The 17423-nt window shown below is 40.4% G+C and overlaps 2 protein-coding genes across 6 annotated transcripts in view; both read left to right on the top strand.

Annotated features, from left to right (window-relative positions):
* LOC118361900 (oocyte zinc finger protein XlCOF29-like) overlaps positions 1–17423 on the top strand; it is a 100606-nt gene that overhangs the window by 8449 nt on the left and 74734 nt on the right. The window lies entirely within an intron of this gene.
* The window catches only part of LOC118361953 (zinc finger protein 33A-like), a 50325-nt gene continuing 34450 nt past the window's right edge, over positions 1549–17423 (top strand). The window contains exons 1-4 of one of the 5 annotated variants that reach the window (XM_052485312.1): positions 1549–1644; positions 2237–2452; positions 8593–8723; positions 9065–9205. In XM_052485312.1, coding sequence (XP_052341272.1) covers positions 2245–2452; positions 8593–8723; positions 9065–9205 — 480 coding nt within the window. In that variant the 5' untranslated portion in view covers positions 1549–1644; positions 2237–2244. Of the gene's footprint in view, positions 1645–1795; positions 1815–1964; positions 2453–7645; positions 7685–8592; positions 8724–9064; positions 9206–17423 lie in introns of those variants that run through there. The other 4 variants (XM_052485313.1, XM_035742139.2, XM_035742138.2 and 1 more) reach the window with 4 other exon arrangements.

Raw genomic sequence — 17423 nt, 5'->3', positions numbered from 1 at the left:
TGTTTTTGTCAAATTGTCAGAGTAGCCAGCGAGCAACAAGATATGCCGAATAGCAGTCTAAAAAAAAAACACTTGAGGGAAAATAATCAGATATGACTTGTCTGAACGGTCAAATGGCCAGGAAATTTATATTTTTTATTTTACCTTTATTTAACTAGGCAAGTCAGTTAAGAACAAATTCTTATTTTCAATGACGGCCTAGGAACAGTGGGTTAACTGCCTCTTCAGGGGCAGAACGACAGATTTGTACCTTGTCAGCCCCCGACCTTGTCAGCTCGGGGATTTGAACTTGCAACGGTTACTAGTCCAATGCTCTAACCACAAGGCTACCCTGCCGCCCCGGGATCAGATTTGTATCTGACTTCAAACCACCTACGAAAATGTGGCTTGAAATATTCGATTCCATATGCTTTTTGACTGTTCAGAATACAGGACATATAACAGATTCTAATCGGATATGGAAATAAATGAGATTTGATTAATTTCTAACTGCCAATGTGAGCACGGCTTTAGAAACTTACCCAGAGAGACAGGCAAAGTGATTCTAACATGTATTGACTGAGGGATGTGAATACGTATGTAAAATGACATATCTGTATTTAATTTTCAATATATTTCACTTTGGTATTAGGGTGTATTGTGTGTAGATGGGTGAGGGAAAAAAATATTTAATACATTTTGAATTCAGGCTGTAACACAACAAAATGTGGAATAAGTCAAGAGATATGAATAGTTTCTAAAGGCACTGTATGCTCTCATAATGTAACCTCTACAAAATAAATGCCTTTCTTATAATTTCACATTGTTTTTATGTCAACATATAAAAACCATGACAATTACTATAAGAAAAATACAATATTTGTATATACACGTTCAGGTATGAGTTTTCATGGTTAAGGATGGGCAGCACTTCCTACTGAACAGTTTATCTATCTACAGCTATGCCTTTGGTCTCCCATCCTGGGGTTTAACCAAGCCAAGCCCTGCTTGTATGTGAGACCTTAGAAGGCTTAGCTTACATATGTCTCTCGTATTTGTTTTATACAATCCAAGCAAAAGCTAGTTATTACTACGGCCCAAGTGTTTTGAAATTCAAATGTCCAATGCACTGTATATCTCCCATATCTGTTATGTGTATTATTGCTATGAACCCCACATGGCTGTAGCAAACATTGCCACTTTGTAATTTACTTACTCGGCCACATACTGTTGGCTTATTTATACTGATGTACGTCACCATGTCACTGTGTTCATCAATGCAACAACGACCAAAACATGCTCAAGTCAAGTCCCTCTTAACTGTTTCCGTTATTAAAAACCCAGAGTTCACAAGGTTATCTTTACAAACAGTCCTTGACCTCAAGCTATTTTCAGTAAATGGCCTGAAGCCTTCAGGTCTTGTGATGACTGGGGGCGAAAATTAAACATAAACGAATGTGAATTTGGGCTTGATATTCCAGACTGACTGTTCTCTACAAACTGAATCCGTTTAGGAGGGTACTTAACTTGTCATTTGAATCAGGCTTGTGTACATCCCTGTTTTTAGAGACAGTCAACCTAGGCAGAACAAGGACAGGGATATAATCAATCGTTCGTCCAAACAGTTGTGCAAGTAAAACGAGAGTTTCGATTGGACAAATTCAGGTATGTCCCCATTCTTTTTTCAGTCTATGTAGGTCCCTCCCCGTATCGTTCCATTTGCTTTCATTTAAGAAACGTTTTGCATCAGAAACGGCGTAATGCATATAATAAAATACAAATTAATACGGCCCAGCGGAATATTTACGTTACTGGGGTGATGTAGATGGAATAAAGTAATTACTTATATTTTACTATATTCTTGCTAACACACTGTTATTTATAACAAGTCTGCTCTGAGTTTGAAATATACTGATCATAGGATATTTGATGTGTAATAAATAGTACCGTAACTAAAAGAACAGCACGCGTGCGTTTTTCATTTAACCACACCCTTTAGCTATGACGCCAACCAATAAGACCCTTACACGGAAGTGAACAATATCGTCACTTAGCGTTTTAGTTATTTAGACGTTTGTTTACACCCAGGAACTCAAAATTGTACTCATTTAACTTCTCAGTATCATATACTTACCCCAAATCGTGTTTAATTCGTGTTGGTGAAAGTACTTGTTGATATATGTTATCTAGGTAACGATATTTAGCTAGCTGCTAACAATGGCTGACTGTAACGATATGGGTTTTCACACTCAAATAGCCTCCGTCATGGAGGTTCTAGCGAATGCAGCCGTTGCAGAGATCTGTAAACTCGTAGACGACGACTATGCAGTGTTTCGTTTGGAAATTTCTCAAAGCCAGAAAGAAAACAGCGGATTACGGAGGAAACTACAACTACTGGAACTGAAGGTGGCACGGGAGCGTCGTCCCAGTAGTGTCAAGATCCTCGACCGATACAAAACAGGATTGGCAAGAGGTACGTACATGTTGCAGAAGGCCGATGGTGCTGTCGCCCCGTTTCCCATGTGTTCAGATGTCTTACCAAGAATTGGGTCTTGGTCAGTTTTTGGATAGTATGGAAAAAGTCCCGTGATTACTTAACTTGTGCAAAGACACTATCGTATTCTAACCAGATAAGCGAGACCTTTGGATGAAGAATTAAAGCAGTTAGCGTCGCTGCCTCGAAGAAACATTCATAGTTGTTGTAATCAAAACCATATTTTGGGGATGTCATAGTACGCGTACAATGTTTATAATTTAGCTTGAACAGACACTAATATTATATTTGGTTGGGATCTTTGTAAAATACTTATTTCGGCAACAGCACTTGTTAGCTAGAATGCTAACGCACATTGACATAGGCTGTAGTATTTTATTTATTTAACCTTTTGTTTAACTAGGTATGGCAGCTAAGAACTAATTCTTAATTACAATGACGGTCTACACCGGCCAAACCCGGACGACGCTGGGCCAATTGTGCGCTGCCATATGGGACTCCCAATCACGGCCGATTGTGATACATCCTGGAATCGAACCAAGGTGTCTGTACTGACGCCTCAAGCACTGCGCCATTCGGGAACCCAGTGGCCTAAAGTTAACCAAAGAGCCATTTTACTGGTTGAAGTTGTTAAAAAAAAAAAAAAAAGTTAAATGCAGTTGATTTGTGATGAGACCAGTGGCGATTTTACCATGTAAATCTTGGTGGGGCAAAAAAAATCTAAATGTGGGATACATGCCAACAAAGCCATAACACCAAACAATAAATTAATTTCACTATAATGGTGACAAACGGTGCCCACAAACTGTTAGGGCATACATAAAGCTGTCCCAACACCTTACCACTGCTACACCTGGCTATCAGCAGAGCCTTGTCTAGCAGTGAAACAGTTCATTCAGCCTCATTTACTGCCTTAAAAAAACATGGCTGACTTGCTTAAACAAATGTGGTTTCTACTGACAATTGAGATGTACAAACTATGGCATAAAGGAAGACAAGTGGATAAGAGGCAATCCGTATTTTTCATTAAGACAATGAGAAAGCGTCGACGGACGTAGTCATAACTATTTGTTCAGCACTTTTGAAATGTACAGCGACAGAATTCAGAACATGGGCCGTTCTTAGTGTTTTCCCTGTACACCAAGTCAGAACCGCAGGATAAATAAAGGGGGCATATAAACAGACAATGAAAGCTCTTACAATATTCAATGATTACATTTCTCTAAAACAGGTTATGGGCTACATGTGCACCACGAAGTTAGAACAGTGGCTGAAATTAAGAGGTGAAAATATACCAAATTATTAGGGTGAGGCACATTGAATGCCGTTTGGGTCTTGTGTCAAATAACACAATTCTATTATAGAATGTTCAGCACTCACTTTGTGATGTCACTTAAACAGGAAGGTGGCATGGCACCTTTGTAGGCAAATTTTGTCATCAAAGTCTGGCACCATTTGGATTTATGGTGGGAATTCGGGGACAAAACACACAGCCACTCCATTGAATAGCAGGCTAGTGGTTGCTTTGCAATGCTTGCAGTTAGCCACTGATGCACATTCAACAAGGAGTTGTATGGAAGGTGATTTCCAACTTGTCGTGCAAATCTTTGTCCAATGGCCGATGAGACACGATACGTTTTATCTGTAATTTCTCTTCATATGACAAGGATTAAAAAGGATTTGCCAGTAAATTGATGACTTGATTCATGATGATGACTGCTAACTAAGACTTTGAAAGTAATGTAATTGAAAGATGTTGACATCAAGTCAAAGCTACTGAACAAATAATGTGATTTGATGTAATTTTATCTGTGGCCAATGATCTTGAGCCTTCTTGGAAGGGCACTTGTAATATAACTCTATGGCAGGACCCAAAGGGTTGAAACTTAGGATGTCTACCCTTACTAAAGACTTAAACTTGCCGATGCTGTAGTGTCCCCATAAATGACAGAACACTGAGCCAATCATGGCGCAATGCTCCTATTTTCTGCTGGCTCACCCTAACAACACAGAAAGCACTGAACTAAGCTGAAACACCTGCATTTTGGAGCTGCCTTACTCAAGAAAACAAAGACCATGTTTATATGCAGCTTTATTAACTCAATTATATATTTTTACGTTTGTTTGCAAACTGATGTGACATGTACAGTGGGGCAAAAAAGTATTTAGTCAGCCACCAATTGTGCAAGTTCTCCCACTTAAAAAGATGAGGCCTGTAATTTATCATAGGTACAATACACTTCAACTATGACAGACAAAATGAGATTTTATTTTTTCCAGAAAATCACATTGTAGGATTTCTAATGAATTTATTTGCAAATTAAGGTGGAAAACAAGTATTTGGTCAATAAGAAAAGTTTATCTAAATACTTTGTTATATACCCTTTGTTGGCAATGACAGAGGTCAAACGTTTTTTGTAAGTCTTCACAAGGTTTTCACACACTATTGCTGGTATTTTGGCCCATTCCTCCATGCAGATCTCCTCTAGAGCAGTGATGTTTTGGGGCTGTTGCTGGGCAACACGGACTTTCAACTCCCTCCAAATATGTTTTATGGGGTTGAGATCTGGAGACTGGCTAGGCCACTCTAGGACCTTGAAATGCTTCTTACGAAGCCACTCCTTCGTTGCCCGGGCGGTGTGTTTGGGATCATTGTCATGCTGAAAGACCCAGCCACGTTTCATCTTCAATGCCCTTGCTGATGGTAGGCTTTGTTACTTTGGTCCCAGCTCTCTGCAGGTCATTCACTAGGTCCCCCCGTGTGATTCTGGGATTTTTGCTCACCGTTCTTGTGATCATTTTGACCCCACGGGGGTCTTGCGTGGAGCCCCAGATCGAGGGAGATTGTATGTCTTCCATTTCCTAATAATTGCTCCCACAGTTGATTTCTTCAAACCAAGCTACTTACCTATTGCAGATTCAGTCTTACCAGACTGGTGCAGGTCTACAATTTTGTTTCTGGTGCCCTTTGACAGCTCTTTGGTCTTGGCCATAGTGGAGTTTGGGGTGTGACTGTTTGAGGTTGTGGATAGGTGTCTTTTATACTGATAACAAGTTCAAACAGGTGCCATTAATACAGGTAATGATTGGAGGACAGAGGAGCCTCTTAAAGAAGAAGTTACAGGTCTGTGAGAGCCAGAAATCTTGCTTGTTTGTAGGTGACCAAATACTTATTTTCCACCATAATTTGCAAATAAATTCATTAAAAATCCTACAATGTGATTTTCTGGATTATTTTTTTTCTCATTTTGTCTGTCATAGTTGAAGTGTACCTATGATGAAAATTACAGGCCTCATCTTTTTAAGTGGGAGAACTTGCACAATTGGTGGCTGACTAAATACTATTTTGCCCCATTGTATTAATGCCAAAATAACATACAAAACAGGTAAGCTCCACATTTTTCTTTTAAATATACACTACCGGTCCAAAGTTTCAGAACACCTACTCATTCAAGGGTTTTTCTTTATTTTTTACTATTTTCTACATTGTAGAATAATAGTGAAGACGTCTAAACTATGAAATGACATATGGAATCATGTAGTAACCAAAAAAGTGTTGAAGAACCTCAAATATATTTAGATTTGTTTAAGTAGCCACCTTTTTCTTTGACAGCTTTGCACACTCTTGGCATTCTCTCAACCAGCTTCACCTGGAATGCTTTTCCAACAGTCTTGAAGGAGTTCCCACATATACTAAGCACTTGTTGGCTGCTTTTCCTCCACTCTGCGGTCCAACATCCCAAACCATCTAATTTGGGTTGAGGTTGGGTGATTGTGGAGACCAGGTCATCTGATGCAGCACTCCATCACTCTCCTTCTTGGTCAAATAGCCCTTACACAGCCTGGAGGTTTGTTGGGTCATTGTTCTGTTGAAAAACAAATGATAGTCCCACTAAGCCCAAACCAGATGGGATGGCGTATCGCTGCAAAATGCTGAGGTAGTCATGCTGGTTAAGTGTGCCTTGAATTCTAATTAAATCACAGACAGTGTCACCAGTAAAGCACCCCATACCATATCACCACCTCCCATGCTTTATGGTGGCAAATACACATGCGGAGATCATCTGTTAACCCACACGTGTCTCACAAAGACACAGCGGTTGGAACCAAAAATCTCCAATTTGGACTCATCAGACCAAAGGACAGATTTCCACCTGTCAAATGTCCATTGCTTGTGTTTCTTGGCCTAAGCACGTCTCTTCTTTTGGTGTCCTTTGCAGTAATATGACCATGAAGGCCTGATTCACGCTGTCTCCTCTGAACAGTTGATTTTAATGTGTCTGTTACTTAAATTCTGTGAAGCATTTATTTGGGCTGCAATTTCTGAGGCTGGTAACTCTAATGAACTCATCCTCTGCAGCAGAGGTAACTCTAGATCTTCCTTTCCTGTGGCGGTCCTCATGGGAGCCAGTTTCATCATAGCGCTTGACGGTTTTTGTGACTGCACATTTTCGCATTGACTGACCTTCATGTCTTAAATTAATGATGGACTGTTGTTTCACTTTGCTTATTCGAGCTGTTCTTGCCATAATATGGACTTTACTTTAACCAAATAGGGCCATCTTCTGTATACCACCCCTACCTTGTCACAACACAACTGATTGGCTCAAACTCATTAAGAAGGAAAGAAATTGCACAAATTCAATCAACAAGGTACACACCTGTTAATTGAAATGCATTCCAGGTGACTACCTCATGAAGCTGGTCATCATTTAAAATGGCCAAGTTCTATTCACAACGGTATTCCGTTGGTAAGAGACAGACATTCCGTAAATACTAGGAATAGATTGTCCACCATCTATGCGTTATCCAGACAGAAAAGAGAAATAGGCAAAATAACATTTTGATTTAGAGCAATAATTTATTCAATTTCTTTAATTGAGCAAACCAGAAACCTTTCAACATATAAATTTAAACATTATTTTAAAACTATTTAAATATAATGCATAGAAATGTTGTGGGACTATAGTAGATGAAGAATCAATATTTTTTTAGATTTGAGTATTTATTGGGTCTTTATGTTAGTATATTATGTATGTTTGTAATAGTGTGTTATATGTGTGAATGTTTTCGTATTATAAATTGTATTTTAATGTTTAAGGACTCTTGGAAGATTAGTCCAAATGGGCACTTAAAGAGAGTACAATCCAATCAAATACAACAACCATCCGGGCCACTGCCTGTTCACCCCACTACCATCCAGAAGGCGAGGTCAGTACAGGTGCATCAAAGCTGGGACCGAGAGACTGAAAAACAGCTTCTATCTCAAGGCCATCAGACTGTTAAACAGCCATCACTAACATTGAGTGGCTGCTGCCAATAAACTGATTCAAATCTCTAGCCACTTTAATAATGAAACATTTATGTAATAAATGTATCACTAGTCACTTTAAACAATGCCACTTTGTTTACATACCCTACATTACTCATCTCATATGTATATACTGTACTCTATACCATCTACTGCATTTTGCCTATGCCGCACGGCCATCGCTCATCCATATATTTATATGTACATATTCTTATTCATTCCTTTACACGTGTGTGTGTGTGTGTGTGTGTAGAAGGTAGTTGTTGTGAAATTGTTAGATATTACTGCACAGTTGGAACTAGAAGCACAAGCATTTCGTTACACTCGCATTATCTGCTAACCATGTGTATGTGACCAATAAAATTTGATTTGACTTCGAGGAATATAAAATATATTTTAATTTGTTTAACACTTTTTAGTTACTGCATGATTGCATATGTTATTTCATAGTTGATGTCTTCACTATTATTCTACAATGTAGAAAATAGTAAAAATAAAGAAAAACCCTTGAATGAGTAGGTGTGTCCAAACTTTTGACTGGTACTGTACATGCAAAGCACAGGCAAATATTGTTTTTTGACTTCACACAAGGCTTAAAGTCATATTATAATCCAAAGGTAGTGTGAAATACATTTACATGTTTCTCATGAATGTATGTTTTTTTTTGGTGTGTTTTCAGAGAACTCCCCCATGTTCAGTAATCAAATTGCACGCATTGCCCTTGTGCGGCAATGTTTACAAACACAGAAAGATGTCTATACCACCGTAGTTAACCTAACAACCGCTTTTCCCCCAATCACTCTCTCAGGTGAAGGACATCTCACTGAAGGCCACAGGAGCTTCGGGAAGCCAGCGGGACACAATACATGGAATGATGACCAACCAATTACTGTTGATGAGGCGAGTGGATCCTCAACCCAGCACGTTGTCGTGATAGAGGTTCGTGCAGGGCTCTCCAACCCTGTTCCTGGGGAGCTACTGTCCTGTAGGTTTTCACTTCAACCCTAATCTAGTGCACATAAACTGAATCCGGTTACTTACAACTGGGGTTGAAGTGAAAACCAACAGAAGGGTATCTCTCCATGGACATGGTTGGAGAGCCATGGCTTAGTGTAATAGTGTTGCATTACAAATTACAGTTACTTTATAAGTCAAATGTGGCCCATTTATTTCGGAAAGGCACCCTTCAGCCATTCACATGTACATTAGCCATAAAGGAGCTTGTGAGACTTATCCAATTCTACTCTTGTACCGGTAATAACCTCCCCTCTTCTTGTCAGCCTGCAGATGCAGGTCCTGGGTTCAAGCTAGAGAGGTCTGAAGGAGACGAGGACCCACGGCACAGCAGAAACATCCAGACTGGAGTTGAGGACCCTACCACTGACGCAGTGCAGCCCAGGACCCGACGCAGCATCACGGAGGTCAGTGGAACGCTGAACGCCGTCCTCAAGTCAAAGAAGGACACCAAGACGTTAACTGTAACACACAGTCTCTTACACACAGGACCTGACCAAATATCAGATCCAGGTCTGGGGAAACTGGGCTGTCCTCCTGCTCCCGGCTCAGACTATTTACCGGTATTTCACCAGAGCCAGAGGCCTGTTCATTCCCGTGGTGATGGTGACATGTTAGACACTGGTGGTGATGATCCTGCTTGTTCTTACACTACAGAGAAGGACCCTGGCAACATGCCCCTGGGTTTAGAAACACAGACTGATCTGTCTATAGGGGACTGGAATCAGTACAGTAGTAGTGTATACTCTGAAGGGTACTTAGATAAGAAAGGGGAGGGGCTTGTCATAAATGAAGTGACTGTGAAATTGGAGGGCGACGTTCCTTCCACATGGAATGCAGATAATCACCTAGGAGAAGGACACTCGCAGGGCAGAGATTTTTTAGACTACAGGGAAAGCTTAGAGACAAATCCAAATGTTGCGACCCACTCTCCTTTACACACGCTCAGAGATCGAGACCCTGTGTCCACGTCGGTGGGATCTTCAGATTCACATGGCCGTGTCTTTGTCGATCAGGTATTGAACTCAAACAACAGGGCTAGAGCCCAGGCTCGGGGAGGGGTAGCAACATCAGGCAATAGTAAAGAGAAACGGTTCCTCTGCATGTTCTGTAACAAAGGCTTCAGCTGCCCCCAAAAGGTGGAGATCCACCAGAGGGTCCACACAGGGGAGAAACCCTTCAGCTGTACCCAGTGCCACATGCGCTTCACCGAGGCTGGCACCCTGAAGCGGCACCAGAGGGTCCACACAGGGGAGAAACCTTACAGCTGCCCCCAGTGCGAGAAGAGGTTCTCCCGCCAGGACAAACTGAAGAGGCACCTGAAGGTCCACACGGGAGAGAGGCCTTTCGCCTGTACGCACTGCGGGAAGAGGTTCTCAGAGAGGAGCTACCTCAGAATACATCAGGAGAAAACCCATTCCACTCTATAACATAGAAAGTAACCATTTCATTCGATAGCTTCTGACGTTTAGATGAAAGCCTGCATTAAAGGTAGACTTTCAATTTCTGCAACAACTAAGAGCGTTGGAAGTGCAAGGCCACGACATTGTGGAATATACACTGAGTGTATAAAACATTAAACACCTGCTCTTTTCATGACATATACTGAACATGATCCCTTATTGATGTCACCTGTTAAATTCACTTCAATCAGTGTAGATGAAGGGAAGGAGACGGGTTAAAGAAGGATTGTTAAGTCTTGAAACATGTATTGTGTATGTGTGCCATTCAGAGGCACCAGCTTGTCAAGAATTGCAACGCTCAACAGTTTCCCGTGGGCTTTAAGTATTGTTAACCACCGAAATGGCATCCAGCCAACTTGACACAACTGTGGGAAGCCTTCGAGTCAGTCTGGTCCAGCATCCCTGTTGATCGCTTTCAACACCTTATAGAGTCCATGCCCCAACGAATTGAGGCTGTTCTGAGGGCCAAAGGAGGTGCAACTCCATATTAGGAAGGTAAAGTCAAATTGTATTTATCACATGCACCGAATACAACAGGTAGACCTTACAGTGAAATGCTTATTCACAAGCCCTTAACCAACAATGCAGTTTTAAGAAAAAATAAGTGTTAAGCAGTAAAATAACAGTAGCGAGGTATACAGGAGGTACCGGTACAGAGTCAGGAGTCTTGTGACTTGGGGGTAGAAGCTGGTAAGAAGCCTTTGTTTTGTACACTCACTGTATAAGACATGTATATGCCTAAAAAGTATTTAACGTATTGTTTGTACTGTGTAGGCTATATGATGTTCACAACTGCATCTTTCATTACTTCCATTGAACTACTTAATTTTTTCCCACAATATTATTTTAATGTGAAAATGAATGAAGTTCATGCAGCTCTGTAGTTGAGATGTATGTGGTTTTCATATTGTGTATTAACTTGTTTATGTTTAATAAACACAAAATTGTACTTTTTTGTCTAAGACACTTGTTGAGATTCTCTTTAGTATACATCACATCTGATCTCACCCTATTCTGCATAAACCCAACAGCCCTTTATAACCAATATACACTACATATACACTTATCAATATACACATCCATACACTAGCAAACACCTACTATACACATCAAAATAGTTTAATCATGTTTGACTAACTTTTATTTCATTTTTGTTTTTGGCTTTAATATTGCGGATAGATTGAAGCTTACAGCAATATAATTGTCTGCATAATTTCCAATTCCCCCATATTTTTGGGGCAAATATATAATATATATATACACACATTTAAAAAAATATTTTCCTTTATTATTCCCTGCTAACCCTACCACCCCTAATTGGAGAAAACTAATAAACAATAACACATACGCTTATACTTCCAGCTTATACATAATATATACATTTTACAGACACAATCTATTTTTACAATAATTATATTTAGTTTGTTTTTAGTCCTGGCCTTCCTCTATTCCTGATGTCCATCCAGTTTGTTTTCTATCTGTGCTATTTCACAACAGTTCTCAACCTATATACATTTTACAGACCCCGTATGTTTTACATTTGTTGTCTTGTTATTAGTTCCACCCTTCAGCTCCATTCAACCCCTCACATTTTTCAGCCATTCCTGGACCTGTGACCAAAAACGGGCTTCATATGGACAGTACCAAAATAAATTATCTAATGACTGCTTCCTCGCAGCAAAATCTGCAGAGCTGGGAAGGCTGTATTCCCCATATAAAATTATATTGGTTGCAATCATTTTGTATAATTTAAATTCAAAATTTGAATACGGCGTCGTTTTGCATGTCAATTCATAAACCATGTGCCATGGAATCGGTACATCGAAAATCTCTCCCCAAATCGTTTGCCATTTATATGGCACAGCTGTCAATTTTTTGGTCCTTAAATGAAACTGGTATATATTTTTATGTCACAATTTTATTTAACCAATTTTGGTATTTAATGCAGGGCCGGCAGATAAGTTCCTTACTTTTTCTCTCTTCCATTGTTTGTCTGACTTTTAACTTATCATTGCTGCCTTATTTTTTTACCCACATATTTATGTCATTCTGTAACTACAGTATAGGACTCAAACGTTGTGGGGATCGACAACACGCATACATACTTGCGTACATAAGCAAGTTTCTCTTGCTCAAAATACGTATCATCCAATTAAAACCATTGACGTACTTGCAAGCAACAGAACGCTGAATTGTAGCTGAAGTGCGTTCAGTTCGCTTGAACGTTGCGGAACGGTTTGTACTGAACGGCACGTTTCCCAAAAACATTCTTGTACGTTCTTTAAGTTAACAGACTTTGGTGGGTGTGGCTTGAAGCAATGAGTGACTTATTTAAAGGGCAGTGGCCATGCTGATGGGGTTCCCCAACCCTTCCTAGTTTTTTTAACTGGTCGTTCATTACAGCATAGTTTCCGTTCAACTGTACGTTCCAGAATGTAAAAACATAGTGAATGCAACCCCGGCCCCAACAGATGGAACACATTAGCCCTATGCTTATCTCACCAGGTGGCAGTGATTATATCCTGTAACAAATTCTTCATAAGATCTTTAAAGATCTTATATCCCCCAACCAATATTATTTCTTAAAATAGGTCAACCTTGGCCACTAAAATTATATTATAAACCTACAAATTCAAGGTTTGATTTTGTTCAGTTGGTTTGTAACAAAATGTTCTGTGCCAATATTGCATTGATGCATCCTTGACTAGACTACTAGCTACTACTGTTAGACATTTTCAAATGTTTTTATATGACAAAATCCCACGTTTCTGTTTCACACACATCTATGTGCTTTTATGGAACAAATAGAAATAAGGTATGTTTATCTTACATCGTAAGAAAAAAACAGAAGAGCCTTATGGATTTGTCAAATAGCAAACATGTAGGCTACCATTGTCACCATCACCTCTAGGTGGCACACACGGCTAAAGCGGTTGACTCAAAATCTATAGTGCACTTTAACCATGAGCCCCTCCCGCATCAAGATTTTTTGTTAGGAAAAAACTGTTCACTGCTGGTCCTTGATGCTCGATTCAAAACACGTGACGAAGTGGATGACTAGAATAATGCATAGCCTATAAAATGTTGTGGGCAGCTCCAGTCCTCGAGGGTCTGTTGGTGTCGCACTGTTTCTCCATCCCAAGCAAACACAGCTGATTAATCAAATTGCATTCTAAAATTAAGATCATGATTAGGTGATTATTGGAGTCAGGTGTGTTAGCTGGGGCTGGTGCAAAACTGTGACACCAATCAGGCCCTTGAGGACTGGAATTGCCCACTGCTGTTGTAGGCCTTCGTGTCATAAGGGTCACGATGGCAACACCCATCCATAGCATGCGCTCCAGCAGGTGTATCTCACTGATCGTCCCTAAAGCCAACACCTCATTTGGCCGCCTTTCGTTCCAGTTCTCTGCTGCCAGTGACTGGAACGAATTGCAAAAATCGCTGAAGTTGGAGACTTATCTCCCTCACCAACTTCAAACATCTGCTATCTGAGCAGCTAACCGATCGGTAAATAGCCCACCCATTTTTACCTACCTCATCCTCATACTGTTTTTATTTATTTACTTTTCTGCTCTTTTACACACCAATATCTCTACCTGTACATGACCATCTGATCATTTATCACTCCAGTGTTAATCTGCAAAATTGTAATTATTCGCCTACCTCATGCCTTTTGCACACAATGTATATAGACTCCCCTTTTTCCTACTGTGTTATTGACTTGTTAATTGTTTACTCCATGTGTAACTCTGTGTTGTCTGTTCACACTGCTATGCTTTATCTTGGCCAGGTCGCAGTTGCAAATGAGAACTTGTTCTCAACTAGCCTACCTGGTTAAATAAAGGTGAAAAAATTTTTAAAAAATAAGTGTAGCCTACATAGGAATATAGCCTACACTAATGTGCCCTCGCCAGGAGAGGGCATAATCACTCTGGGTAAGCTCCACTAGGCTTTAACCTCACCGCACTGGAAGTCGAGGCTACAGTTAATGGGGTTCATTATAAATTCAGGTGTACCATGCAAAGTTCCATATGCATTAGTAGGTTATAGCATAAGGTGGACAGTATCTGATGTGAATTAATGTAGGCTATAGCTCTACTATTGATTGGACAGTGTCTGGGTGAGCCTTTTCTTGTTTGCTTATGGCCCTATACACCAGCATCTGTTTGTTGTGGTAAATAAATGCCTATGACAATTATGGATGATAACTCTTGGTAGATATACTGAACAAAAATATACATGCAACAATTTCATAGATTTGAATGTGTTACAGTTCATATAAGGAAATCAGTCAATCAAAATAAATTAGTCACTAATCTACAGTTTTCACATGACTGGGAATACAGATATGCATCTGTTGGCCCATTTTTTAAAAATGTAATTGACCGTCACAGTATCTTTGTCCATTCAAATTGCCATTAATAAAATGCAATTGTGTTTGTTGTCCGTACCTTATGCCTGCCCATACCATAATCCCACCGCCACCATGGGGCACTCGGTTCACAATGTTGACAACAGTAAACCGCTCGCACATATGACACCATACACTTAGGTAGAGAAATTAACATCATATTCTCTGCCAACAGTTCTGGTGGAAATTCCTGCAGTCAGCATGCAAATTGCACGCTCCCTCAACTTGAAACATCTATGGCATTGTGTTGTGTAACAAAACTGCACATTTTAGAGTGGCCTTTTATTGTACCCAGCACACGGTGAATCTGTGTAATAGATCATGCTGTTTATTCAGCTTCTTGATATGCAATACCTGACAGCTGAATAGATTATCTTGGCAAAGAAGAAATGCTCACTAACAGGGATGTAAACAAATTTGTGCACATTTGATAGAAATAAGCTTTTTTTAATGGAACATTTCTGGGATATTTTATTTCAGCTCATGAAACATTTGACCAGCACTTTACACGTTCAATCAATCTAATGTATTTATTAAGCCCTTTTTACACCAGCCAACGTCACAAAGTGCTGTACAAAAACCCAGCCTAAAACTCCAAACAGCAAGCAATGCATATGTAGAAGCACGGTGGCTAGGAAATACTCACTAGAAAGGCCGGATCTTAGGAAGAAACCTAGAGAGGAAACAGGCTCTGAGGTCAGTCCTCTCCTACGATACCCCCGGACAGGGCCAAACAGGCAGGATAAAACCCCACCCGCTTTGCCAAAGCACAGCCCCACACCACTAGAGGGATATATTCAACCACCAACCTACTAGGCAAGGCCAAGTATAGCCAACGAAGATCTCCCCCACGGCGCCAACCCGGACAGGAAGATCACATCAGTGACTCAACCCACTCAAATGACGGCATGGAAGAGCACCAGTAAGCCAGTGACTCAGCCCCCATAATAGGGTTAGAGGCAGAGAATCCCAGTGGAGAGAGGGGAACCGGCCAGGCAGAGACAGCAAGGGCGGTTTGTCGCTCCAGTGCCTTTCCGTTCACCTTCACAGTCCCGGGACAGACTACACTCAATCATAGGATGAGTCTTCAATAAAGACATAAAGGTCGAGACCAAGTCTGCTTCTCTCACATGGATAGAGGCAGACCATTCCATAAAAATGGAGCTCTATAGGAGACAGCCCTGCCTCCAGCTGTTTGCTTAGGAATTCTAATGACAGTAAGGAGGCCTGCATCTTGTGATAGTAGCGTACGTGTATGTATGTACGGCAGGACCAAATCGGAAAGATAGGAGGAGCAAGCCCATGTAATGCTTTGTAGGTTAGCAGTAAAACCTTAATCAGCCCTAGCCTTTACAGGAAGCCAGTGTAGTGAGGCAAGCACTGGAGTAATATGATACATTTTTTTGGTTCTAGTCAAGATTCTAGCAGCCGTGTTTAGCACTAACTGAAGTTTATTTAGTTCTTTATCCGGGTAGCCGGACGTAGAGCATTGCAGTAGTCTAATCTAGAAGTGACAAAATCATGGACACATTATTCTGCATAATTTTTAGACAGAAATGTTCTGATTTTTGCAATGTTACGAAGCTGTCCTTGAAATATTCTTGATATGTTCGTCAAAATAGAGATCAGGGTCCAGAGTAACGCAGAGGTCCTTCAGTTTTATTTGAAATGACTGTACAACCATCAATATTCATTGTCAGATCCAACAGAATATCTCTTTGTTTCTTGGGACCTAGAACTAGCATCTCTGTTTTGTCCAAGTTTAAAAGTAAAACATTTGCTGCCATCCACTTCCTTGTCTGAAACACAGGCTTCCAGGGAGGGCAATTTTGGGGCTTCACCATGTTTCATCGAAATGTACAGCTGTGTATCGTCTGCATAGCAGTGAAAGTTAACATTATGTTTCTGAATGACATCACAAAGAGGTAAAATATATAGTGAAAACAATAGTGGTCATAAAACGGAACCTTGAGAAACACTGAAATTTACACTTGATTTGTCAGAAGACAAAACATCCACAGAGACAAACGGATATCTTTCCGACAGATTAGATCTAAACCAGGCTAGAACTTGTGCCTGACCAATTTGGGTTTCCAATCTCTCCAAAACGATGTGGTGATCGATGGTATCAAAAGCAGCACTAAGGTCGAGGAGCACGAGGACAGATGCAGAGTCTTGGTCTGACGCCATTAAAAGGTAATTTACCACCTTCACAAGTGCAGTCTCAGTGCTATGATGGGGTCTAAAACCAGACTGAAGCATTTCGTATACATTGTTTGTCTTCAGGAATGCATGGAGTTGCTGCGCAACAGCTTTTTCTCAAATGTTTGAGAGGAATGGGAGATTAGATATAGGCCAATTAATTGTTTTATATTTTGTGGGTCAAGGTTTGGCTTTCTCAATAGAGGCTTTATTACTGCCACTTTTAGTGAGTTTGGTACACATTCGGTGGATAGGGAGCCGTTGATTATGTTCAAAATAGGAGGGCCAAGCACAGGAAGCAGCTCTTTCAGTAGTTATAGGGTCCAGTATGCAGTTTGAAGGTTCAGAGGCCAATACCATTTTCATCAATGTGTCAAGAGATGTACAGTTGAAGTCAGAAGTTCACATACACTTAGGTTGGAGTCATTAAAACTATTTTTTTAACCACTCCACAAATGTCTTGTTAACAAAGTATAGTTTTGGCAAGTCGGTTAGGACGTCTACTTTGTGCAAGTCATTTTCCCAACGATTGTTCACAGACAGATT

The sequence above is a fragment of the Oncorhynchus keta genome, chromosome 29, assembly GCF_023373465.1.
Source record: "Oncorhynchus keta strain PuntledgeMale-10-30-2019 chromosome 29, Oket_V2, whole genome shotgun sequence".
In the NCBI taxonomy this organism is placed as follows: domain Eukaryota; kingdom Metazoa; phylum Chordata; class Actinopteri; order Salmoniformes; family Salmonidae; genus Oncorhynchus; species Oncorhynchus keta.
Note: the sequence above shows the minus strand (reverse complement) of the source record. Positions and strands in the feature narration are given on the sequence as shown.